This window comes from Diorhabda sublineata, chromosome 6 (assembly GCF_026230105.1).
Source record: "Diorhabda sublineata isolate icDioSubl1.1 chromosome 6, icDioSubl1.1, whole genome shotgun sequence".
NCBI lineage: Eukaryota > Metazoa > Arthropoda > Insecta > Coleoptera > Chrysomelidae > Diorhabda > Diorhabda sublineata.
Genome location: NC_079479.1, coordinates 36,459,530 through 36,484,380, shown reverse-complemented (window position 1 = coordinate 36,484,380; position 24,851 = coordinate 36,459,530). Strand labels below are relative to the sequence as shown.

Genomic DNA, 24,851 nt, shown 5'->3' with positions numbered 1-24,851 from the left:
AGCGCAACATAAGGAGGTAACTTCTCTAGTACTTATAACCGCTATTCGAACTCAACCGAGAGTACGACCGTCGTAGGAAGAAGTCAAACGACAGGTGTCTTTAGAAGATCTCTTTTAGTTTGATTTTTTTTTGTCTCGGTGTGTTTATGGTGACGATCAGTGGTTGGTTTTGATTTTCGACTATATACGATGATACTTTTGGGAATATCTTTGTTTATATTAAGTGCTTTGTGACTTTTTTAAAGTGTACGAAGTTGACAATCACCTTATGGGATTAATTTCTTGCATCCATTGAACTGTTTGCAAAGGTTCGTATTCTTATTATTTTGATGCAACGACTTTTATGTTTATTTACACAGGGTGGCTCATTAGGAATGTCTTTATTAATGTCAAGATAAAATTTTTAAAATACTTTAGAAAAATACGAGATACGGTAAATTTAAAGTTCGTTTCAAAAAAAAAAATGTTGAATCAATTATCGAAGTGCTAAATATATACCGTTCTTGTTGTCATCTCTTGTTGACCTCTTTTAGAATTCTTGTTTAACCTCCTTTCGATATATCTCTTTCTCATATTCCGTCGAGACTTATTTACCAGCTCGCATCATCAATAAACGGTTGTTTTTCATAAATTAATACGCAAACACGAAGAAAAAATATGGAAAACTAAGGAAAAATATTGGATGTTTCGAGTGGAACCCTGACAAAGAAAATTGGGTTTGAAATGTATTAAGTTCATCGAAATATATCAGTTTTCATTTATTCTTAGGTTATGTTTTGCGAGCTACACATTTTCGAACTGTTTAGTTTTTAGTTATCCACCAGAATCAATTGACATATTTAATACGAAATGTCAAAATTTTACCATAGATAAATCAATTATAATTATCATGGATGGCATAGGAATAATAATATATCTGTGATGAAAAAGATCGTAAATGAAATAAAATTGATTCCTCCTGTTCTCCTGTTCCCGAACCTTAAAATTTCACTTGCACAAGAGATATTTTAATCAAACGAGAACTTTTAGTAATATTCCAATAGAATTCTTAAAAATATAACCAATTCCATGAGAATATTTTGTATTGATATAATACAAAAAGTTTACGTCACGAAGAAAGTGCATATTAATTATTACAACGCAATTATAAACAGATATTTGTAAAATATTTCTCACGTTATGAATTGTTTCCACAATAGAGAATATCTTGTGTGTGAGAATTCTTAATTTAAATATTAGAAACGTTAAAAAGGTACACGACTGTACTTGCCACCTGATAGAATTTCTCCTGATATTGTTAGACGTGTCCATTTCGTCAAACTGAGTCTGTTATGATTTTTTTTTTTTGAAACTATATAGAAATATAGTTTGAATTAATTTGATTTGTATTTCAAACGATCTAACGCGAATCGAATTAGAACGATTTATCGTTTCCTGATTTTTTTTCTTTGCTATATGTCGCTTTCTCGTCATTTGTTGCATAAGAATCAATTGAATTTTTTTCGATTTTTATCCGTTTAGTACAATCACGTGATACTGTCGATTATTTCTTAATGCCAGCTATTATACAACTCGAAGGTATGTTGGCGAAATTGCGTAAGAAATAAACAGCTTAGTTTGATAAAATACTTAAAATTACTAAGAAAAATAAAGAAATTTGATGCTCAAATATACGAGGTATGATAGAAATGAAAATACTGAGAAACGTTTTTTATTATAAAACAGTACCTGTCAGTTCCAAAAACTATACACAAACGTCAATTTTGTTGGCTTTCCATCGACGGTGCTTTAATGAATTCTAGTCACATTTTATATTTACAATTGTACGAACAATTCGATTCAAATCGTGACTTAATTATTCAGAACCATATTTGTTTTACTAAACATCGTATTTTTCAATTAAGGACGGTATTTGGGACATCAGATAGGATATAAATATTAGTAGTATGCCGATTTAGTCTTCAAACATTTGTTACCAAAAATTAATGTACCAGGAGACTATGAATATCATGTTAAAGTGACTTATGTATAGTCGATTATTATTTTTTCAAATATTTTGGGACTGGATTGACTTTTTACAAAAGCAAATGATCTGAGAGTCACTAATATTAAATATCTGAGTTAAAGTGGAAAGATTGTGTACTTTCTAACACCTACCGCCATCTATAGATTATACCGAGTACTTTTAGAACCACCCTCGTAAGTTAGTATCACGATTAACATATTTAAATACTTGTATTTAAAAGTGGGTATTTTAATTAGTTGTATATATTACTAAAATAACCTTGAGGAAACTTTACAAAGTAATTTTGCACTTTAGGAAAACCGTTTTTTTTTTCAATAAATCAATGTTTGGCAAGTTTTTTGCAAATAACTCGTTTCCTATGGGTTTTACGCCATTTATACTTATTATCAATATTGTAGAGCATTAAATTCTCTACAACTTTTATTTGACAAATTTTTTCATACGGTGAATCGTTTCTGAGATAGAGGGCGTTTGAAATCAACTGGTATTCCCGATCAAAATAATCTCTTATAAATTATTGCTAAACATATAATTATAAATAATTTTCGTTTTTTTATCAACAATTACATTATATTTGAATATTTTTTGCTTAATTATTCATTTCCAATCAAGTATAAATTTATTTAAAAGCACTTGTAGTTTCAAAATCGTAGAGAGAAAAATTTTAATCATATTTTAATTCAAATTTATAGTAATTATTCTTAAATAAATAAAAAATAATGGGAAATGAATAAAAATGTAATTAATGTTTTTTAAAAAATGTAATTCGATACATTAGTGATTGCTAAAAAATAATCTGCCCTCTATCTCAGAAACGATTCACCGTATGAAAAAATTTGTCAAATAAAAGTTGTAGAGAATTTAATGCTCTACAATATTGATAATAAGCACAAATAGCGTAAAACCCATAGGAAACGAGTTATTTGTAAAAAATGTTAAAAAATCGATTTTTTTTTACTGTAGACCCTCGATTTTTAAAGTTATTCTCATCGAATTATATATATAAGTTTCGAGAGGAGTTTAAGGATGTTAAATAAACAAATTTACGATCTTATCCACCCCCACCCGTAGCCAAGCTACACGATTTAAAGACGTTTTTGTTTGTTGATTTTTTTTTCATTTTTTTACAGAGTTTTCGAATGGCGTATATCTTCAGGATAACGTATATGATATATTTATTATTATTCTTACCAAAGATTCAAGCTCAAGGTGAGTAAACCTTATTTTTTTTTAATTAAACAAATGTATAAACACGGTTTACAATAATTTTCAAACCCGCCGTCAACGCACGGCAATATATATATTTTTCACCTTTCCGAAATCAAATATTAGGTTTCTAAAACACGTAATCATTAAAAAAATATAAGCACTAACAATCTGGTACCTTATTTGGTATCATTTGAAGGTTTTTCCTAACTTAAACTTGATGTTTGTAACTCCTATTTCTGAACGAGATTCCTAACCTAACATAACCTAACTTGACCTAATATTGAAACAACAGCACGCATTGGCGGTTCGTGATCAAAGATTTTAACAGTTTTTTAATGTATTTTTCATTAAAATAGTACATGGGTGTTAATAGAACCGATATAGAAGGTCATGTACTTGGTTTAGTAAAACAAATCATAATATCTTTAATAGATGTACAATTGGACTGTTTTTAGTTGTGTAGAAAACGTACAAGATGTGGTTTTTGTCCGAAGAAGTCCAATTAATCATATCTTCAACATATTTTGAAATATTCAAGGTTAAAAATATGTATACAAATAATTAAACTTTGTATCGACCATGGAATTAGTTAAACTAAACTAAATTTTTAGAAACTTGTGTATTATCATTCAAAATCACGTCTTTTGGTTCTTCTATTAACCAGATTTGGCTTCCTTTGACTCGAGACTGTATTAAAAAAGAAAACACGCAATGTTCCAATGTCCAAAAATGAATGAAATGTTGAATGAACACTCTGTATATTTGATTTCCATGATATTTGATTGATTGGTTGTAAATCAATTAACACGAAATTATAAATTAATTCAGGACACTTACCAAAAAGAGACATGACGTGTAATTATTTTTTTCACGTCCAATAACCTTTCAATTTATTATTTTTTCAGTTCAAACACTCCAATTGACAGAAATTTGTCACGTTTTCATTAATATTATTTTCATTTTGGTGACCGTGACACTTATATGAGTTTAGTCTATTTAATTTTATACTGTTTATAAACAACTCTTGTTTATTAAATTGAGATGTTAATTTTGTATTCTACAATTAATAAGAAAGAATTATGATGAAATGAAAATAAACAATTACTAGTTTAACCACTGAACTTCACATTGCACTGTGTATTTATCAATATTTTCCACTCCCCATGAATACCCATTAGTTTTCCTTTTCTTTTTTACGTAATTTTATGTAAATAAATAATAGAAAGCGTTCGATAAGCAAGAAATTAATGCAAGCTTTCATTTTCAGGATTATGCGAAGTAGAAAAAGGGGCAACTAATATAATTCTAGATATCGAGGAAAGTCGAGGTACTTGTAAGTATATCAATTTTCGTTTCTAATTATTGTAGTTTATAAACACACACGATAACAAACAATAATAATTGTTATAAATAATTAGTTAAAATGAGGTCAGTAAAACAATCAAATTTATCAGTAAATAAGTTAATGGGTATATTGAGAGTTGGTAACACACACACAAGTCGTATAACTAACTAAAAAAATTATTTTTTTTGCAACAATCAATTCAACAGCAATACAATCATTTCAACACTTCTCAATAAGGTGCTTCTAGAAGGATTTGTCAATGTGTCACTTGTCACTAATTTATCACAGAATAAATCAGATCATGGCTATCCAAACTTAAAACACAGAACTTTCTAATTGTAAAGTTGGTTGCCTAATTTATTGAAACGGTTGTGGACAATAATGAAAGGAAAGAAAATAAAACAATCACAATTAAAAAATGAAAATTAAACTATTATGTAAAAAAAATGTTGAACTTAAATTAACATTATAACATAATTCACTTTGATACCACCATGTATGCCATTCGTTTAATTTAGAGAGGTTGTCGTCGAAAAATGCTTTTAGTAATAAACTTTATCCAAAGAAAACGTAAAAAAGTTATATATTTTTCTCTTCTATCACTAATAGAACATTGGTATTATCATTGATGTAAAGTTGAATTTAATTCATTGGGTATTATGAGAGAACTACTTACAGGCAACCATTAATACACGTTTTTTAACAGTGGCGGCGGGATTAATTTCATATATTGATAGATTTTACCATATTTAACACAAATAATCTAACCTAACCTAACTAAATATTATTTACTCACTTTATTTAAGACATTTATGGAAAAGAAGAAACAAAATTTGAAGGTTAAATCTGTTAATTGTGAGATCATGATATCATTTTATATTTTTATCAAATTACATTGAAACCAAATATCTGCATAACATATTATTGTAATAAAAGTCAAAGCCACTCCTATAAGCATATCCAATACGAATTCGTTTATTTTTCTTTATTTACAAATATGTTTCTATTAACATTAAACAATGACTGATATTTAAAAAAATTTGTATAAAGTGATGATCACAACTTTTTTTTTAAAGTACTAGAAGGTCAGGGATATCCATGGAATAAAATTATATTTAATAAGCCCATAAAAACAACTGGAGAAAGTATATACGAGGGGTAGCATATAATAAAAAAGAAAAGTATATACAGGATGATAAAAAATAACGTTGAATAGATTATACTACAAACTACTATATTGTTATTAGGTATAATAAAACAAATTTAGAAAATAAAACTAATTAATAAAAAAACCCACAACGATCATCATTAAACTCTATCATAGACTATTCGTGATGCAAGAAATTGATTTATCATTTCTATTTTATGCGGAAACATTTACTTATGGAGTAACCGGAAGTAGCCATTATCTGAGGAAGGTTATGTTGATGATTGACAGATGCGCAGAAATTATGCAAATGCATTATTTTAACTAAAAATCAATAGATATAATGAAAATTTGATAATTTTTGTAAGGTTAGGTTAGGTTGAGTTACGTTTTTTGATAAAAATGATGCATTTGCATACTTTTTTCACAGATATTCTTCTGCGCATGCTTCAATAATGACTTTTTACTCACCGATAGATCTTGGAAATATGTATCGAACTTCCTGAGATAATGGCCGCTTCCGGTATCTCCGGAAGTAAATATTTGTTAATTAATTTTTTACAGCCATTAGTCAAGAGACAAATCCCATAGTGTTACCAATTTCGGGAGAACCAAATGTAGATATATTTTTGGATTTATCTTTCCCCAAAGGCCCCCCGTTATTTTTTCTTAACGGGAAAAAGCTACAACTACTATCGCCATTAGACAGAGACGAAAACAATCTCTCCCATATTGTGTTCCAGGTAATTTAATTTACAATATTTCTACACGATATTACAAATAATTCGTTTCAGTTGATTTGTACAGTTAAATCGACGCATAAAAAGAAGACTATTCCTGTAATCGTAAGACTGACTGATATTAATGATAACGCGCCTCAATTCATTAATACGCCATATGAAACAACCATATCAGAGGTAAATTTTTATTCAATAAACTCCACTTAATACCTTCATCCATCTTGTAATCACTGAAAAGAATAAACTTTTTTCTCAATTTCCCAGTTAACGCCAGTAGGTACAACAATTTTCCAGAATATCGTGGCTAAGGACAAAGATACAGGAATAAATGCACTAATCGATTATTCCATAGTGAAAGGTAAGACATTATTAAATATTCCAATCACGTCTAAGATTCTATCAGTGTTGCCATTTTTTTTTAATAAATATGAATGTAATAATAATACGCTTCATTAATAGAAGTTGAAATATACTTATAACGTTTATTTTACACATGAATTATTAATATCCAACAAAATTAGTACAATTTACTAAATAAAAACGTATTAATTAAAAAATAAAATACCTTTTACGGATGTAACAACGTGGCAACGCTGTTTAGAATGCTGTACCATAAGTTTCGGATGGATTGAAGCGCGCGTAAATCAGTTAGCAACTAGTATGTAGTTTGAGAATGTTTTAAAACAAAGTTTAGAGTGTCTGCTCATTCATTATTACTACAATAGAAATTTATAAAACTTATAAATAGTTGTGAGGTTGTTTTTGTGGCAGTGTCGTGTGTGAGTTTTTCTCCCGATATAAACTAGTAAAAAAAATATTTTTTATAATAAAGGAAAGGTAAAACTATATCTACTGTTCCTACAGCTGATTTCTTGCCACAAGATGATAGTATAGGAGACAGACGTATCCACAGCGAAGACGGTTATGGATATTTCGCCATAAATTTGCCCCATCAAGGTCAAGTGACTGTAAATAAAACGTTGGATTTTGAAAAAACTCAAAGATATTATGTTACTGTTGTTGCAACTGTAAGTAACGATCATTATAATTGTTTATAATCATAAAATTTAAGAACTTATAGTATAGGTAGGGGAGAGTGGGGTTATCGAAGTATAGTCATAGGTGCACAAATAAATTTATTACAACTTTTAGGTTAAGGATTATGTGATATTTATTAGAACAATATTTTCAAGTGTTCATACTTTAATTTAAGATATTTATTCGCAATATTTGTCCTCGTTAATGATTTATTCACATTATTTTGAATTGGACCCATCACCATATTGTCAATTTTCAAAATCACGTCAGGATGAAAGTTAACAAAAATATGAATTTATAATAAAAGGTGCTGACGAGAAATTCAAGATATTGTTGAATTTGCTAATTATGAACGGAAAATCGTTTTTAGGATCGAGCACGTGATTCTTCTCAAAGACTTTCATCCACGACAACTTTAACGGTCAATATAAAAGACGATGACGATCTACCGCCTTCGTTTATTTACAAAAACTGCATGATGCTCGACGGAGCATGCATCAATCCAGAATATAGCGCATCGGTGAGTATGTAAAATATATGATAGACCTGTGCTTTTTTAACTATTTCATACGAGCTCAATTTTCCGGAATATATCAATCATATTGTGATGTTTTCATTATAACCGAACAGGACCGGCGTCACGGTCCGTGTCGTGGACGAATTCGTCACAATGCCTTTATACGGGAATTTTTTTTTTAATAAAGATTAAATTTTTTTTCCATCTAGGTTTCTAGTGGTATGTTACAGGGTGTTTTGAATATATCACCCGAGAAAATCCAAGCGGTAGACATGGATACAGTCAATTCTTTGATAAAATATTCTTTCGTCAGCGGTTCACCGGAAACGTACAGTGATTATTTCCGGATCGATGCCGATACTGGACAGGTCCATCAAATTAAACCGGTAGATACTTCGACTACGAAAAAATTCAGTATAATAATCAAGGTTAGAATTGTTTCTTTTAAAAATATTTCAATATTTGTATTGTATCAATTTATACGTTATACACCAGTGAACTTATAACATGAACATTGTTGCCAGATTGTGATAATAATATGTAGATTTAAGAAATATGGATTTGTATCTGTGGCTTTAGGCTCAAGAAGTTTCCGAAGCAAAAAGATCGACGACCGCCAAACTATTCATTACAGTGAGACCAGTAGATTCCCACCCACCGGAAATTATTTTATCTTCTCAAGAAGGTTACGTAAAGGAGAACTCTCCCATTGGAAAAGAAGTATTAGATAATAACGGTCAGCCGATATTGATAAGCGTAACGGACAAAGATTTCGTAAGTTTAAATTAAATTAATTATGTTTTTATATATTTTATTTTTTGGTGGTTTAGGGACCAGAAGATCCGAAACCGAGTTACACCTTCGAAATGACAACGCCGTATTTCGCCATCGATAAAGATAATCACTTGATCGTCAACGAAAATAATTTAGACAGAGACCCGCCGAGTCCCGGAAAATTCAAATTCCAAATAGTCGCTAGAGAGAAGAACGGCATCGCCGCTAGTGCTCCGGTATCGGTGACAGTTAATCTTATAGACGTTAACGATAACCCTCCAATGCTACCAATCATCCAACCGGTTTCAGTACCAGCCGGCGAAGGAAAAAGAATAGTTACTACAATTCAAGCCACTGATAACGATGAAGGTAGGAGTCTTTAATGATGTTTACAATGCCATCTTACGTGTAAAATTGACAGGTCGAATATTTACCGGTATCGTAGGAAACTGTTATAGTTAGAGATGTAAATTTCTACTTGTGTAAGTTCGGAAATAACAGTTTTTCTAATCGAAATATACGAGGTGTGATACAAAAATTTGTTATAACTGTTATGTTTTTTGCTGACGAATGCAATTGATTAAAGATTTTTTAATTAATAATGGATGTTTTGATAGATTTTTTTAATGCTAGTTTCAACGTAATCGTTATTTTTACGAGATTTTAATACGACTAATGAGACTGATACAAATGTCATCTTATTACTGAAAAATGTACGTCATCTTCGGGAGTTCTCCTGAAAAATTTATGCTAACTAACCGAAAATCGTATCAGAGGTATTTTTCGGTCTATCGTTCGGAATCTAGTACCTGCAATCTCTAATCGTGTACCTGGTGTATTGAAACCTGGACGTCGTCATCAGGAGTTTTCTTGAAAATTAGCAAAAACTAAACGAAAATCGTAACAGGGGAATCTTATAATGGCAATCCTATTCGTGTAATTGATGCCCTGAAATCTGGACATCATTTCCAGGAGTATTTCTGAAAAATTTATGCTATTTAACCAAAAATTGTATCGGGGGGATTTTTTAGTCCATTATTTCAAATCTAGTACCTGCAACCTCTAATCGTGTACCTGGTGTATTGAAACCTGGACGTCATCTCCTGGAGTTTACCTGAAAAATTCATGCTATCTAACCAAAAATAGTATCAGCGGGATTTTTTGGACCATATTTTTTAATCTAGTATCTGCAACCTAAATTCGAGTACCTGGTGTATTGAAACTTGGACGTCATCTTCGGGAGTTCTCCTGAAAAATTTATGCTGTATAACCGAAAATCGTATCAGGGGTATTTATCTTTCTATCGTTCGGAATCTAGTACCTGCAATCTCTAATCGTGTACCTGGTGTATTGAAACCTGGACGTCGTCATCAGGAGTTTTCTTGAAAATTAGCAAAAACTAAACGAAAATCGTAACAGGGGAATCTTATAATGGCAATCCTATTCGTGTAATTGATGCCCTGAAATCTGGACATCATTTCCAGGAGTATTTCTGAAAAATTTATGCTATTTAACCAAAAATTGTATCGGGGGGATTTTTTAGTCCATTATTTCAAATCTAGTACCTGCAACCTCTAATCGTGTACCTGGTGTATTGAAACCTGGACGTCATCTCCTGGAGTTTACCTGAAAAATTCATGCTATCTAACCAAAAATAGTATCAGCGGGATTTTTTGGACCATATTTTTTAATCTAGTATCTGCAACCTAAATTCGAGTACCTGGTGTATTGAAACTTGGACGTCATCTTCGGGAGTTCTCCTGAAAAATTTATGCTGTATAACCGAAAATCGTATCAGGGGTATTTATCTTTCTATCGTTCGGAATCTAGTACCTGCAATCTCTAATCGTGTACCTGGTGTATTGAAACCTGGACGTCATCTCCGGAAGTTTTCCTGAAAAATTCATGCTAACTAACCGAAAATCGTATCAGGTGGATTTTACACTCAATTCTTTCGAATCTAGTACCTGCAATCTTTATTCGCGTACCTGGTGTATTTAAACTCGGACGTCGTCTACGGAAGTTCTTCTAAAAATTAGCACAAACTAATCGAAAATTGGGGAAAATGGGGAATTTTTCGCATCATCCTCATGGAATTTTATATCGGTATTTTTATTCGTTTAACTGTTGCACTGAAACCTGGACGTCATCTCCGGGAGTTTCACGAAAAAATGCATGCTATCTAACCGAAAATCGTATCGGGAAGATTTTTTAGTTTATTCTTTCAAATCTAGTACCTGTAACCACTATTCGAGTAGCTAATTTATTGAAACTCTGACATCGTCTACGGGAAATAAATTGAAAATTAGCACGATCTAATGTAAAATCGTATCTGAGGAATTTTTCGCACCATCCTGTCGAATTTTATACCCCTAATACCATTCGTGTAACTGGTGCACTGAAACCTGGACGTCGTCTCCGGGAGTTTCACGAAAAAATACATGCTATCTAACCAAAAATGGTATCGGGCAGATTTTTCAATTCATTCTTTTGAATCTAGTACCTGCAACCTATATTCGACTACCTAGTATATTGAAACCTGGACGTCATTTCCAGGAGTATTTCTGAAAAATTTATGCTATTTAACCAAAAATTGTATCGGGGGGATATTTTAGTCCATTCTTTCAAATCTAGTACCTGCAACCTCTATTCGAGTACCTGATGTATTGAAACCTGGACGTCATCTCCGGAAGTTTTCCTGAAAAATTCATGCTAACTAACCGAAAATCGTATCAGGTGGATTTTACACTCAATTCTTTCGAATCTAGTACCTGCAATCTTTATTCGCGTACCTGGTGTATTTAAACTCGGACGTCGTCTACGGAAGTTCTTCTAAAAATTAGCACAAACTAATCGAAAATTGGGGAAAATGGGGAATTTTTCGCATCATCCTCATGGAATTTTATATCGGTATTTTTATTCGTTTAACTGTTGCACTGAAACCTGGACGTCATCTCCGGGAGTTTCACGAAAAAATGCATGCTATCTAACCGAAAATCGTATCGGGAAGATTTTTTAGTTTATTCTTTCAAATCTAGTACCTGTAACCACTATTCGAGTAGCTGATTTATTGAAACTCTGACATCGTCTACGGGAAATAAATTGAAAATTAGCACGATCTAATGTAAAATCGTATCTGAGGAATTTTTCGCACCATCCTGTCGAATTTTATACCCCTAATACCATTCGTGTAACTGGTGCACTGAAACCTGGACGTCGTCTCCGGGAGTTTCACGAAAAAATACATGCTATCTAACCAAAAATGGTATCGGGCAGATTTTTCAATTCATTCTTTTGAATCTAGTACCTGCAACCTATATTCGACTACCTAGTATATTGAAACCTGGACGTCATTTCCAGGAGTATTTCTGAAAAATTTATGCTATTTAACCAAAAATTGTATCGGGGGGATATTTTAGTCCATTCTTTCAAATCTAGTACCTGCAACCTCTATTCGAGTACCTGATGTATTGAAACCTGGACGTCATCTCCGGGAGTTTACCTGAAAAATTCATGCTATCTAACCAAAAATAGTATCAGCGGGATTTCTTAGACCATTTTTTTAATCTAGTACCTGCAACCTAAATTCGAGTACCTGGTGTATTGAAACTTGGACGTCGTCTTCGGGAGTTCTCATGAAAATTAACACAAACTAAACGAAAATCGTATCAGTGGATATAATAGAACATATACCAATGCCATATTGTTATATTTTTTGTAATTTGCTGATACATAAGGACCACTGGGTGAAAAGATACTATATTGAAAAAAATAAATCGCTTCATTTGGATATATTTTCAAGAAGATTGATGATAGTAGAGAATTTTTATTAATAATTTTGATTTCAGGCGAAAACGCTATCGTTAGATATTCCATTTATCACGTTTCTAATAACGGCAATAATAAATTCACCATAAATCCCATGACGGGAGTGATAGAAACAGTCGGTAAATTAAACGCAGGCGAACAATACAGTTTAACAGTTCAAGCGACCGATTTAGGTGGATTATACAGTCAAGCTATAGTCGAAGTAACCATAAGTCCAGGTCCCAACACCCAACCACCGGTGTTTGAACAATCTAGTTACGATATTGAAGTCAGCGAAGGCGCTACCATAAACTCCACAATAGCTACCATAATGGTAAAGATTTTATTAACAACAATTTCTCAATCTACTTATTTTTATATGAAATTTCAAGGCTGTAGATCCGGAAGGAGATCCGGTGACGTATTCCATAGCCTCAGGTAACGATCTAAGACAATTCGCGATCGGTTCGAAAAGTGGCGTCATCACCGTAATTAGACAACTGGATCGCGAAGATTTGAACACTTATCAACTAGTAAGTTCCATATAACTTGTTTTTCCCCCGTATTTATAGGAAATAGTCCAGACAAAAACGAGTTATAATTTTTTTTTAGGTTATAAAAGCGGAAGACGCCGGAAAATTGTTCAGTACGGTGCGTGTCAATATAAAAGTGACAGATATCAACGATAAAAATCCGGAATTCGTCGGTGATCCTTATCGTTTCAAAGTTAAAGAAGGTCTGGATAGAACGACCGTTGGTTTCGTACGCGCTACCGATGCCGATGAAGGTGCCAATGCCAAAGTCACGTATTTTATTCCTAACGATTTACCGTTTGATATCGACAACGAAACAGGAGAGATAACCACCAACAGGCCACTAGATTACGAAAACCAAAAGGTATGTTTTGGACGTCATCTCCGAGAGTTTTCCCGAAAAATTCATACTATCTAAAAGAAAATCTTATCAGGGGGATTTATTTTTCAGTCCATTCTGTCGAATTTTATATCGACAATCCCGTTCGTGTAACTGGTGGACTAAAACCTGGACGTCATCTCCGGAAGTTTTCCTGAAAAATTCATGTCATCTAACCGAAAATCGTATCAGGGAGATTTTTCACTCAATTCTTTTGAATCTAGTACCTGCAACCTATATTCGAGTACCTGGTGTATTGAAACCAGGACATCATCTTCGGGAGTGCTCTTGAAAATTATCAAAAATCGTATCAGAAGAACCTCATACCGGCAATCCAATTTGTGTAACTGATACTCCGAAACCTGGACGTCATCTCCGGAAGTTTTCGTGAAAAATTCATGCTATTTAACGAAAAATCGTATCAGGTGGATTTTTCACTCATTTCTCTCGAATCTAGTCCCTGCAATCTCTATTCGAGTACCTGGTGTATTGAAAATTGGACGTCGTCTACGGGAGTTCTCCTGAACATCAGCACTAACTAATCGAAAATCGCATAAGGGAAATTTTTTGGACCATCCTGTCGAATTTTATACCGGCAATCCCATTCGTGTTACTGATGCTCTGAAACCTGGACGTCATCTCCGGAAGTTTTCGTGAAAAATTCATGCTATTTAACGAAAAATCGTATCAGGTGGATTTTTCACTCAATTCTCTCGAATCTAGTCCCTGCAATCTCTATTCGAGTACCTGGTGTATTGAAATCTGGACGTCATCTCCGGGAGTTTTCTTTTGAACGAGGTTGTCTCACTTGTGAATTCCTACGTTATCCACGAACAGAACTCTTGTTTGCTATAGAATTTAAGTACCTGGTTCGCACCACTTTCAACCTCTCATTTCTTCTTCTCTTTTCACTCGTAAACTTCGACCATTAATTTTTTTGACTTGAAATTAATAATAATTTGGTTTGGTAGGAATACCATTTTGTAGTTACCGCCAAAGATGGAGCAACGGATCCTAGAATAGCAACAGCCACTGTTTCTATAGAAGTTATAGATGTAGAAGACGAACTGCCCGTTTTTAAGACTCCCCAATACGAAGCTAACGTTCCCGAAAATATGCCTGACTATTACGTCACTAAAGTCGAGGTTAGTGACGAAAGTTTTTCGACTTAACCCTATAGATGTCGCGTTAAATAATTTTTTTTTCAGGCCACCGATCCCGATACTGTTAAAAAAATTACTTATGTTATACACCAAGGACCCACCGATTTATTTAGGATAGAAGAAAATACGGGGGCGGTTTATACGACTAGAGGATTGGATTATGAAAAAGACAACAAGCACGTTTTAATTATTGGTACTTTGGAAAATATGTCAAGCAGTAATGGAAGTACAACAAAAGTTGTTATACACGTCGAGGTAATTATAATAATTCTTTATAATTTATATATATATATATATATATATATATTTAAATTTTGAATTTCCCTTGTATATTTCTTAAATTTTTTTAAATTTTTTAAATGTGCTTATAAAAACCGAAAAATCTAAATTTTAATTTCCACGTTTATTTTGGTGGAATAGAATCGGTTTTTACGGTTTAAAAGAGCATAATATGACCGATACTATTCCACCAAATCACAATTTCAAATTTATTTAATTTTTATTTGCAGGATCGTAATGATATTCCTCCAGTATTTACAATAATTCCCCATCCGATAACTTTAGAAGATGACGCACCAATCGGGACGGTCGTTAGTACTCTAGTCGCTACAGATTCCGACGGAACCGCTCCTGGTAATAAGGTAAACGTTTTATTCATTCCAACGCAATTATTTTGAAAAAAAAAATTGCTAGACTAAGGAAATATCGTATTTCAGGTTAGATATGAATTAGTTGGACGAGGGAAAGCCGAAAAATACTTCCAAATAGATCCAGACACCGGTGTACTACGCGTAACTAACGACTTGAAAAAAGAAATAGATACAGAATATCAGGCACGTACTTACTCAGTCAATAAACTTGATTTTCAGTAAAATGTAATTTTATTTTCGTAGGTTGACGTGAGGGCTTTCGATTTAGGTGAACCGCAACTTTCGTCCGTTATAACCGTAGATGTATATATACAACATGTGGCAACCGTGGCTCCAGAAGTGGGATTGAGATTTGCGGATTCTTCTTATAGTCTCCAGGTGCCGGAAAATGCGACTGTCGGTTATAAGATCAAAACTCTTACTATAGTTAATAGTAAGATACACGGTGGAGGCATTCCTTTGAAGTGTCAAATAATTTCGGGTAACAAAGAGAGTAAGTGAAAATTTTAACCTAACCTAACCTTCCGATTTGTGAGTCGCCGAGCTGAAGAGGTTAGAAAAACATCATCTCCGAGATATTTTAAGTATTTAACCCTATCTATCCCTATTCGGGTACCTGGTGTCATTAATCTTGGACGTCATCTCCGGAAGTCTCCCCGAATTATTAGTACAAACTAACCGAAAATCATATCAGGGGGATTTTTCAGTCCATCCCCTCAAATTTAGTTCCAGCAGTCCATATGCAGAACCTGGTGTTTTGAATCTTGGACGTCAACTCCGGGAGTTTTCCTGAAAAATTCGTGTAAACCAATAGAAAATCCTATCAAGGGGATTTTTCATTCCACCCTCTCGAATCTAGTACTAGGAATCCTTATTCGGGTACCTGGTGTCATTAATCTTGGACGTCATCTCCGGAAGTTTCCCCGAATTATTAGTATAAACTAACCGAAAATCATATTAGGGGGATTTTTCAGTCCATCCTCTCAAATTTAGTTCCAGCAGTCCATATGCGGAACCTGGTGTTTTGAATCTTGGACGTCAACTCCGGGAGTTTTCCTGAAAAATTCGTGTAAACCAATAGAAAATCCTATCAAGGGGATTTTTCATTCCACCCTCTCGAATCTAGTACTAGGAATCCTTATTCGGGTACCTGGTGTCATTAATCTTGGACGTCATCTCCGGAAGTTTCCCCGAATTATTAGTATAAACTAACCGAAAATCATATCAGGGGGATTTTTCAGTCCATCCTCTCAAATTTAGTTCCAGCAGTCCATATGCGGAACCTGGTGTTTTGAATCTTGGACGTCATCTCCGGGAGTTTTCCTGAAAAATTCGTGTAAACCAATAGAAAATTCAATCAAGGGGATTTTTCATTCCCCCCTTTCGAATCTAGTACTAGGAATCCCTATTCGGACACCTGGTGTATTGAATCTTGGACGTCATCTCCGGAAGTTTCCCCGAAATATTAGTACAAACTAACCGAAAATCATATCAGAGAGATTTTTCAGTCCATCCTCTCAAATTTAGTTCCAGCAGTCCATATGCGGAACCTGGTGTTTTGAATCTTGGACGTCATCTCCGGGAGTTTTCCTGAAAAATTCGTGTAAACTAATAAAAAATCCTATCAAGGCGATTTTTCAGTCCACCCTCTCGAATCTAGTACTAGGGAACCTTATTCGGACACCTGGTGTATTGAATCTTGGACGTCATCTCCAGGAGCTTACCTCAAATATTCGCTCAAATAAACCGAAAGTCGTATCTGAGATTTCTTCTAGAATAATGTATCGTTAAGCCCCATTCGGTTACCTAGTGCAATGAAAGTGGACATCATCTTCGAGAGTTTTCTCAAAAATCTGGTTATTACGGATTCGCCTTCGTGATTATGATTTTAATTAATTATAAAAGTAGATTTGAAACAATTTCCATCAATTTTTCAGATAAGTTTTACACAAACACTACCGAAGATCGAAACTGCGCCATCTATCTAAACGACACTCTCGATTACGAAACTCAAGAATCTTACGATTTCGAAGTCGAAATAATGTCCTTGAAAGGTTTCATTAACAAAGAATACGCAATTACCGAAATAACCGTTAATGTCGTTGACGTTAACGATAATAAACCCTTCTTCGTATTCCCTACCTCCGGAGTCGAGAAATACTACGCGGCTTTCTCGTATTCTTCTCCCATATCGACGACGGTAACTCAAGTCAAAGCCGATGACAAAGATAGTGGTAAATATGGTAAAATAAGTTATTCTTTGGCGGGAAACTACAGCGACGAATTTTTCGTTATCGATTCATCCACTGGCATCATTAAAACGAAGAAATCATTCGAGAACATTGACGAATCGATTTTACCGATCAGGTGAGTGTTTTAACGGATTTATATTCATAAATTAATAAATAGAAATCTGAAAATTGATGATATGACAGATGTCACTGTTTTATGCACTATGAATACATTGACAGTAGTTCAGTGTTGCCAAATCAAGCGAAATTTTTTTGCTTTATATCTTTTGGTAACGAAAATTCTCAAAATTTCGAAAAATTTTATGAATTTATTTATTTTTTTTTAGAATCGAAGTTGTCGCTAGGGACAATCCAAACTCTAGTACGGATTTCTTCGAAATTCGCGCTCCTCTGATAATTAACCTTAGATCCCCTAGCAACAGGTTAGTTTTGGTGATAGGCGACGCCAAACCTGATGTAGTTCAAACGAAAATCGACGATATAATTGAAATTCTTCAAGAAAATTCGGGATTAATAGTCGGTATTGAAAAACTCACTTCCAGAGAATATATCGGAAGTAATAATACGTTGGAAATCGATAGTGCGGCTAGTGATGTTTGGTTCTACGTCATCGACCCCGAAACCGATACAATACTACCAACTAATAGTTCAATTGTTACAAAGTGAGTAGAAACACTTTGATGTTATTCACTCTCAATTTCTAACCTTAAAAATCGATTATTTTGTCGGCATCACAGGATATTATTAAATAAAAAGATGATTGGCTAAAAAATATTTTGGCAACATTGTAAGTGAATGATCGGAAAATGTTTTGGCAACATTGTAAACGTCGAAAATTCAAAAATAAAAGATGAATGATCAAAAAGTATTTTGGCAACATTGTAAGTGAATGATCGGAAAATGTTTTGGCAACATTGTAAACGTCGAAAATTCAAAAATAAAAGATGAATGATCAAAAAGTATTTTGGCAACATTGTAAGTGAATGATCGGAAACTGTTTTGGCAACATTGTAAGTGAATGATCGGAAAATGTTTTGGCAACATTGTAAACGTCGAAAAATCAAAAATAAAAGATGACTAAAAAATATTTTGGCAACATTGTAAGTGAATGATCGGAAAATGTTTTGGCAACATTGTAAGTGAATGATCGGAAAATGTTTTGGCAACATTGTAAGTGAATGATCGGAAAATGTTTTGGCAACATTGTAAACGTCGAAAATTCAAAAATAAAAGATGAATGATCAAAAAGTATTTTGGCAACATTGTAAGTGAATGATCGGAAACTGTTTTGGCAACATTGTAAGTGAATGATCGGAAAATGTTTTGGCAACATTGTAAACGTCAAAAAATCAAAAATAAAAGATGACTAAAAAATATTTTGGCAACATTGTAAGTGAATGATCGGAAAATGTTTTGGCAACATTGTAAGTGAATGATCGGAAAATGTTTTGGCAACATTGTAAACGTCGAAAATTCAAAAATAAAAGATGAATGATCAAAAAGTATTTTGGCAACATTGTAAGTGAATGATCGGAAAATGTTTTGGCATTATTGTAAACGTCGAAAATTCAAAAATAAAAGATGAATGATCAAAAAGTATTTTGGCAACATTGTAAGTGAATGATCGGAAACTGTTTTGGCAACATTGTAAGTGAATGATCGGAAAATGTTTTGGCAACATTGTAAACGTCAAAAAATCAAAAATAAAAGATGACTAAAAAATATTTTGGCAACATTGTAAGTGAATGATCGGAAAATGTTTTGGCAACATTGTAAGTGAATGATCGGAAAATGTTTTGGCAACATTGTAAACGTCGAAAATTCAAAAATAAAAGATGAATGATCAAAAAGTATTTTGGCAACATTGTAAGTGAATGATCGGAAACTGTTTTGGCAACATTGTAAGTGAATGATCGGAAAATGTTTTGGCAACATTGTAAACGTCGAAAAATCAAAAATAAAAGATGACTAAAAAATATTTTGGCAACATTGTAAGTGAATGATCGGAAAATGTTTTGGCAACATTGTAAGTGAATGATCGGAAAATGTTTTGGCAACATTGTAAACGTCGAAAATTCAAAAATAAAAGATGAATGATCAAAAAGTATTTTGGCAACATTGTAAGTGAATGATCGGAAAATGTTTTGGCATTATTGTAAACGTCGAAAATTCAAAAATAAAAGATGAATGATCAAAAAGTATTTTGGCAACATTGTAAGTGAATGATCGGAAACTGTTTTGGCAACATTGTAAGTGAATGATCGGAAAATGTTTTGGCAACATTGTAAACGTCGAAAAATCAAAAATAAAAGATGAATGATCAAAAAATATTGTGGCAACATTGTAAATGTCAAAATTCAAAAAAAAAACAAATTGACTGAATGAAAATGAAATCCGGCAACATTGAATTTGTAAAATTTCAGAAAATGGAAATAAATGATCGGAAAATGTTCTGGCAACATTGTAAATGTCAAACTTTGAAAAAAAGATGAATGACTAAAAAATATTTTGGCAACATTGTAAGTGAATGGTCGACAAATGTTTTGGCAACATTGTAAATGTCGAAATTTCAAAAAAACAAAAGTAAGTGAATGAAAATGAAATCCGGCAACATTGTATAATAAAAAATTTCAATTTTCGACAATATGGTCGTATAATTAATAAAAAGTGCAACGTTTATAAAATTTTCAATGTTATTTTGATAATTTTTGCTTCTTCAAGTCAACGTAAAAGAAAATTCTAACCTCACTTCTATATTCTATTTTTTTCTTGTATTATATATTCTAATTTCGATTTTTAATGCTAATTATATACATTACGTAATGTATAACCGTTAAAGGCATCACCTTATGAATAAATAAACATTTATTTGTAGGCCTGTACATTATTTTGCTTACTAATCTCCGTTAATAAAAAAAAATTTTTTTACAATCAACACCTGGCCTAATAAAATCTTACCGTTATTGTTAATACAGTTATTGAATTGCAATTTCAATATTAACTAGACTCGATAATTATTATTCATATAAATACGATAAAATAATTATTGCCAGATTTCTTTTTGGAATTTATAATGGTGCTACAAACATCTCAACCACACCTACGAATTCTTTTGTAACAATTATAAATGTATTGAATTAAAATTCAGTTTGGCAACCCCGCATAACCCTATATACATAATTATTACGTGAGTATATCTATAGAATGTTTTCTTTTTGTATATTAGTGTAAAATTTAACGATTTTAAAACTTGCCATAATTAAATTCTCATTATTTTAATACCAGGTACTTATCGGAAGTAAAAAATCTGCTCTCTAGTGAAAAACTATTGTTGTTTTGTTAAACTTTAGATCCATACGTGATAAAACGGCGATGGCGAACATAACCTTCGATATTACCAGTCAAATAAAACACACTGCGTTCAACATACACGAACCTTTGATGATACAAAAACCGAAAAATACGACGGTAGCCTCCTTCAACACAGATATCTTCCCATACGGATTGATTGTTATAGCTTGCATCATATGCGTTTTGGGTTTTGTAGGAATTGTTTACATCTGCGTATCGTGGTCGAGGTAAGTCAAAAAAATTTTTTTTCCGTTTGAAATAAACCCGATAACTTAACGAGGTGAAGTTGGAATTTCTATTTCTAGGTTATGTTCTCCTGTCAATTGTATTTTTTTAAATATTTCTTTTACGTTACATCGAAATATCGAAAGTCAGGACCGGACTAAGTTTATTTGTTTATTTCAATTTTAATAAAATGAATGAAATCGTATAAACGACATTTTTAGATACAAATCGTATAAAAAGCAAATTCAGCGACAATATACGGTACCTTCTAGTCCCACGCGATATGATACAGTTTACGTAGAACCGAATTTGAAGGAATACGAAACGCAAGTTTTACAAATGTGCGTCCCTGTAGACGATCAAGAAGATTTCAATGATCTTCATTTGGATTTCAGTAATAAAAATCATACGTTCAGTCTGGATAACGTAAGTTACATTACTAAGGACATCAACATCAGGAAATACGGTGAGTTTGCAAATTATCTGTAAAACTGGCAACATTGTAAACGTACAACTTTTAAAAATAAAAAAAATGGGATGAAAACAGTAAACTTGGCAGCGTCGTGCACATCAAAATTCGAGTTTCATGAGTAATAAAAAGATAATTAATGTGGCAACATCGTAAATGTCAAAATTTGGAAAATTGCAAATAAGAAACGACATTGTAATTGAAATTCAAATTAAAATGAGTAATAATATAAAAAAACAAATCTGGCAACACTGCGCATTCTGAGTATAAGTGAGAAAATTGTAAATGTCATTGTTCCAAAAATAAATTTGTGAATTAAACTATAAATATGATAACATTGTAGTTGGTGAATACTTGTCAAAACGATAAATTTATTTCCGCTACGAAATTCAAAAAATTTCTTGCAGATCAACAAAGTCCGGTTAGTAGCGAGTCGGCGACGACGGCGAGAGCCTCTAGCGTAGGCGACACTCACATTCTCTCTAAAAACTTGGATCATTCCACTAGAAATGATCACGCGTATAGGTACGTATAATTACACCGTTCTGATGAGGTCAAAAAAGATATAAACCGGTATTTTCTTTATAGATCTTCCGATGAGGACGAAATGAACGCCAGTCCGACGAACGAAAACGTGATGTTTAGAGGGAAAAAGGACTATTTAAATATGGGTTTTAGTTACGACCATTCGCCCGTGGAAACTACCACCGAACTGTAGATAATATTTACCTTGTATAGTCGCGCGATTATAATTTATACTATTGAGGTTATAATCGAATTTGATGTTTTACTATAGATATTAAAATATATTTAGTTTTAATTGAATTGTTCTTTTTTTTCATCCATTTTCCACTATCAACTCTATGAGACCGTTATTAACTCAACGATGTGGTTTTGAGGTCTATGGAACCTATTATTGGTTCCTTAAAGCCATTTTTACCTCTAGAAGATATATAAATCATATATTAGTTACTCTATGCTATGAGCTTTATGGAACCATCATTTAATCAGTTCTCTAGGTGGTTATTGTTAGTTTGGGAGCTCTTTGGGATCATCGTTAACTTGCCGGATCTCTATTTTTTTGAGGTTCTGTGGAGTATGTACCGTATAAATAATAGAAACATTTAGAAACACCTCTTTATGTCCATATAAAGTTACAATATATTCAACGTTCCTGTATATTTCATTCTATCTGTTCAACCTACAAATGGGACTTTTTTGTACCATTTCCAAATCGACTTTAGGTCCAACTAAATCTCTTATGTTATTAAAACCGTACTTTATCATAGTAGGTCTCTCTAAGGATAATCCCCATGCTATTACACATACATCCTCGGGTAAACCCATGGGTAATAACATTTCCGGTCTAAAAACACCGGAATTGCCGGTTTCTATCCATTTTCCTAAACCGGGATGGAAACAGAATATTTCCATGCTCGGTTCGGTGTAGGGATTATACGCCGGTTTGAATTCTAGTTGGTCTATACCTGAAATTTGATAATAAGAATTCGAAATTCGATAAAAATTTCTTGTATACCTAATTTTTTGAAAAATTCCGCAAAAACCCCAATCAGATCACCAAGTGTGAGATTGTAATCAGCAATAACGCCTTCGACTTGATGAAATTCCGCTAAATGAGTAGCGTCTAAAGTTTCGTTTCTAAAAACTTTATCTATGCTGAATAATTTGATAGGTTTGAACTCTTTCTGCTGGGCTACTTTGTACAACATCCTAGCGCTAACAGCAGTCGTGTGAGTCCTCAACAAATTCTTCTGAGCTTCTTGGATTTTCCAATCATATCCATAGCTGAACAAAAAAAAATAAAAAATAGCAACCGGAGGGGATTTTCTCAAAATTCTTCACAAAAACACAACTAATTTACTTTGAAATAAAATTATTACCCTTTGGAACCGTAACCGCCCTTGCTGTGAACCTTTTTGACCCTTTCTAAGTAATCTTGTGGAAACTTGGTACTAATCTGTGGGTCTGAAATGAAAAAAGTATCATGTGCATCCCGAGCAGGATGCTGTTGGGGTTGGAATAAAGCATCGAAGTTCCAAAAAGAATTTTCAATATAATTGTTTGTAGGCATTTCTGAAAATCCCATTTCTAAGAATATCTGTCTGAATTCTGATCTAACTTTCAATAGAGGATGAAGATAACCGCATTCCAATTGGGCACCTAATGCATCGAAATTGTACTCTTTGAACTTAAGATTTTTCCATGAACCGGAATTGATCATTTCAGCGGTTAAATCAGTTTCTAATTTTGTTAAAGTGAGACTAAATTCGGGTCCTTTCTTCAAATTATAGCTCTTCACAATCACCTCTTGGATTAATTTTCTTTTTTTATATTCCTGCTTCTCTTTATCTGATATTTTTGATAAATCACCTTTAGTGACTTGTTTTAGGTGTTCCCTTACAATATCTTCAATTGACGGTACTTTTTTCTTAACCAATGGAGGGTTTACGGTTTTATCTACTGCTATCCAACCCGCAGACATAGCTTTACTAAAACCTATCTTAGCATTAGGTAACTTCATTATTTCTACTTGTGGTGTACCATTTTCAGCGATTGCATTATAAATATAAGCTTCATAACTACCTATAATAAATTAAATAACTACGTGTATATGATAAAAATAGACGTACTTACCATTTGAAGAAATAAAATTTCCTTCTTCTGTTAATTCAATTTTCTTATCAGTAACTACTTCTGCTGAAATCAAATCTCCATGAGCTTGTATACTTTTAACAGCTCCTATGATTTTTTGGTGATCTTCATTAAAAACATTAGATAATTTTAAAGAATTTACTTCCCCATTATCGGAGAGGTATTTCAAAATGTTTTCTATTAGTTGTGCCATGCCGATACAAGATTTTACGAAAAAAAAAATAATTTCGTTAAAAATAATGAATAATTACGATATTTAAAAGTTTTCCTATACCAACTAATATATTAATTAAGTAACAAAACTCCCTTTTATACAAAAACAAATAAAATATATTAATTCTAAATATTTGAAAGTTACCATAACCTAATCGATAGTTGAAGTTTGACAGGCTGAAATCTTTGGTACGTTCCACTCAGCACTCACGACGATCTTTCCCGTTCCACGTAGTTCGGAGCGGTATAATTCATCAAATAATTTGATATATTCTCATAGTTGGAATCCGCCAATTCTCTCAACGCTCACTTAAGTCCACCTTTTGATAATGGTAGTCGT

General features: G+C 32.8%; 2 protein-coding genes across 2 annotated transcripts; one reads left to right on the top strand and one right to left on the bottom strand.

The window, feature by feature from the left end:
- On the top strand, positions 1–22,451 carry LOC130445248 (cadherin-99C). The gene is made up of 25 exons (XM_056780803.1): positions 1–308; positions 3,157–3,235; positions 4,503–4,568; positions 6,292–6,470; positions 6,522–6,644; positions 6,732–6,825; positions 7,332–7,495; positions 7,876–8,025; positions 8,232–8,450; positions 8,602–8,796; positions 8,853–9,165; positions 12,645–12,937; positions 12,996–13,136; positions 13,216–13,500; positions 14,487–14,660; positions 14,724–14,933; positions 15,188–15,319; positions 15,395–15,511; positions 15,572–15,821; positions 17,266–17,695; positions 17,907–18,242; positions 20,931–21,158; positions 21,378–21,622; positions 22,033–22,150; positions 22,214–22,451. The coding sequence occupies exons 2-25, from the start codon at positions 3,166–3,168 to the stop codon at positions 22,341–22,343; spliced, it is 4,662 nt and encodes a 1,553-aa protein (XP_056636781.1). The 5' UTR covers positions 1–308; positions 3,157–3,165; the 3' UTR covers positions 22,344–22,451.
- A 297-nt stretch (positions 22,452–22,748) lies between these two features.
- LOC130445247 (phenylalanine--tRNA ligase alpha subunit) lies at positions 22,749–24,696 on the bottom strand. Its single transcript, XM_056780802.1, has 4 exons — positions 24,281–24,696; positions 23,527–24,229; positions 23,163–23,431; positions 22,749–23,112 (listed from the first exon to the last, which is right to left on the bottom strand). The coding sequence occupies exons 1-4, from the start codon at positions 24,489–24,491 to the stop codon at positions 22,814–22,816; spliced, it is 1,482 nt and encodes a 493-aa protein (XP_056636780.1). The 5' UTR covers positions 24,492–24,696; the 3' UTR covers positions 22,749–22,813.
- Positions 24,697–24,851: the final 155 nt, after the last annotated feature.

Coding starts and splice junctions, on each gene's coding strand:
- LOC130445248 (XM_056780803.1), top strand. CDS start 3,166: ATGGCGTATATCTTCAGGATAACGTATATGATATATTTATTATTATTC. Junction 17,696..17,906: donor GAATCGATTTTACCGATCAG/GTGAGTGTTTTA, acceptor ATTTTTTTTTAG/AATCGAAGTTGTCGCTAGGG. Junction 18,243..20,930: donor AATAGTTCAATTGTTACAAA/GTGAGTAGAAAC, acceptor GTTAAACTTTAG/ATCCATACGTGATAAAACGG.
- LOC130445247 (XM_056780802.1), bottom strand. CDS start 24,491: ATGGCACAACTAATAGAAAACATTTTGAAATACCTCTCCGATAATGGG. Junction 24,230..24,280: donor AAATTTTATTTCTTCAAATG/GTAAGTACGTCT, acceptor AATTTATTATAG/GTAGTTATGAAGCTTATATT. Junction 23,113..23,162: donor GGAATTTTTCAAAAAATTAG/GTATACAAGAAA, acceptor ATCAAATTTCAG/GTATAGACCAACTAGAATTC.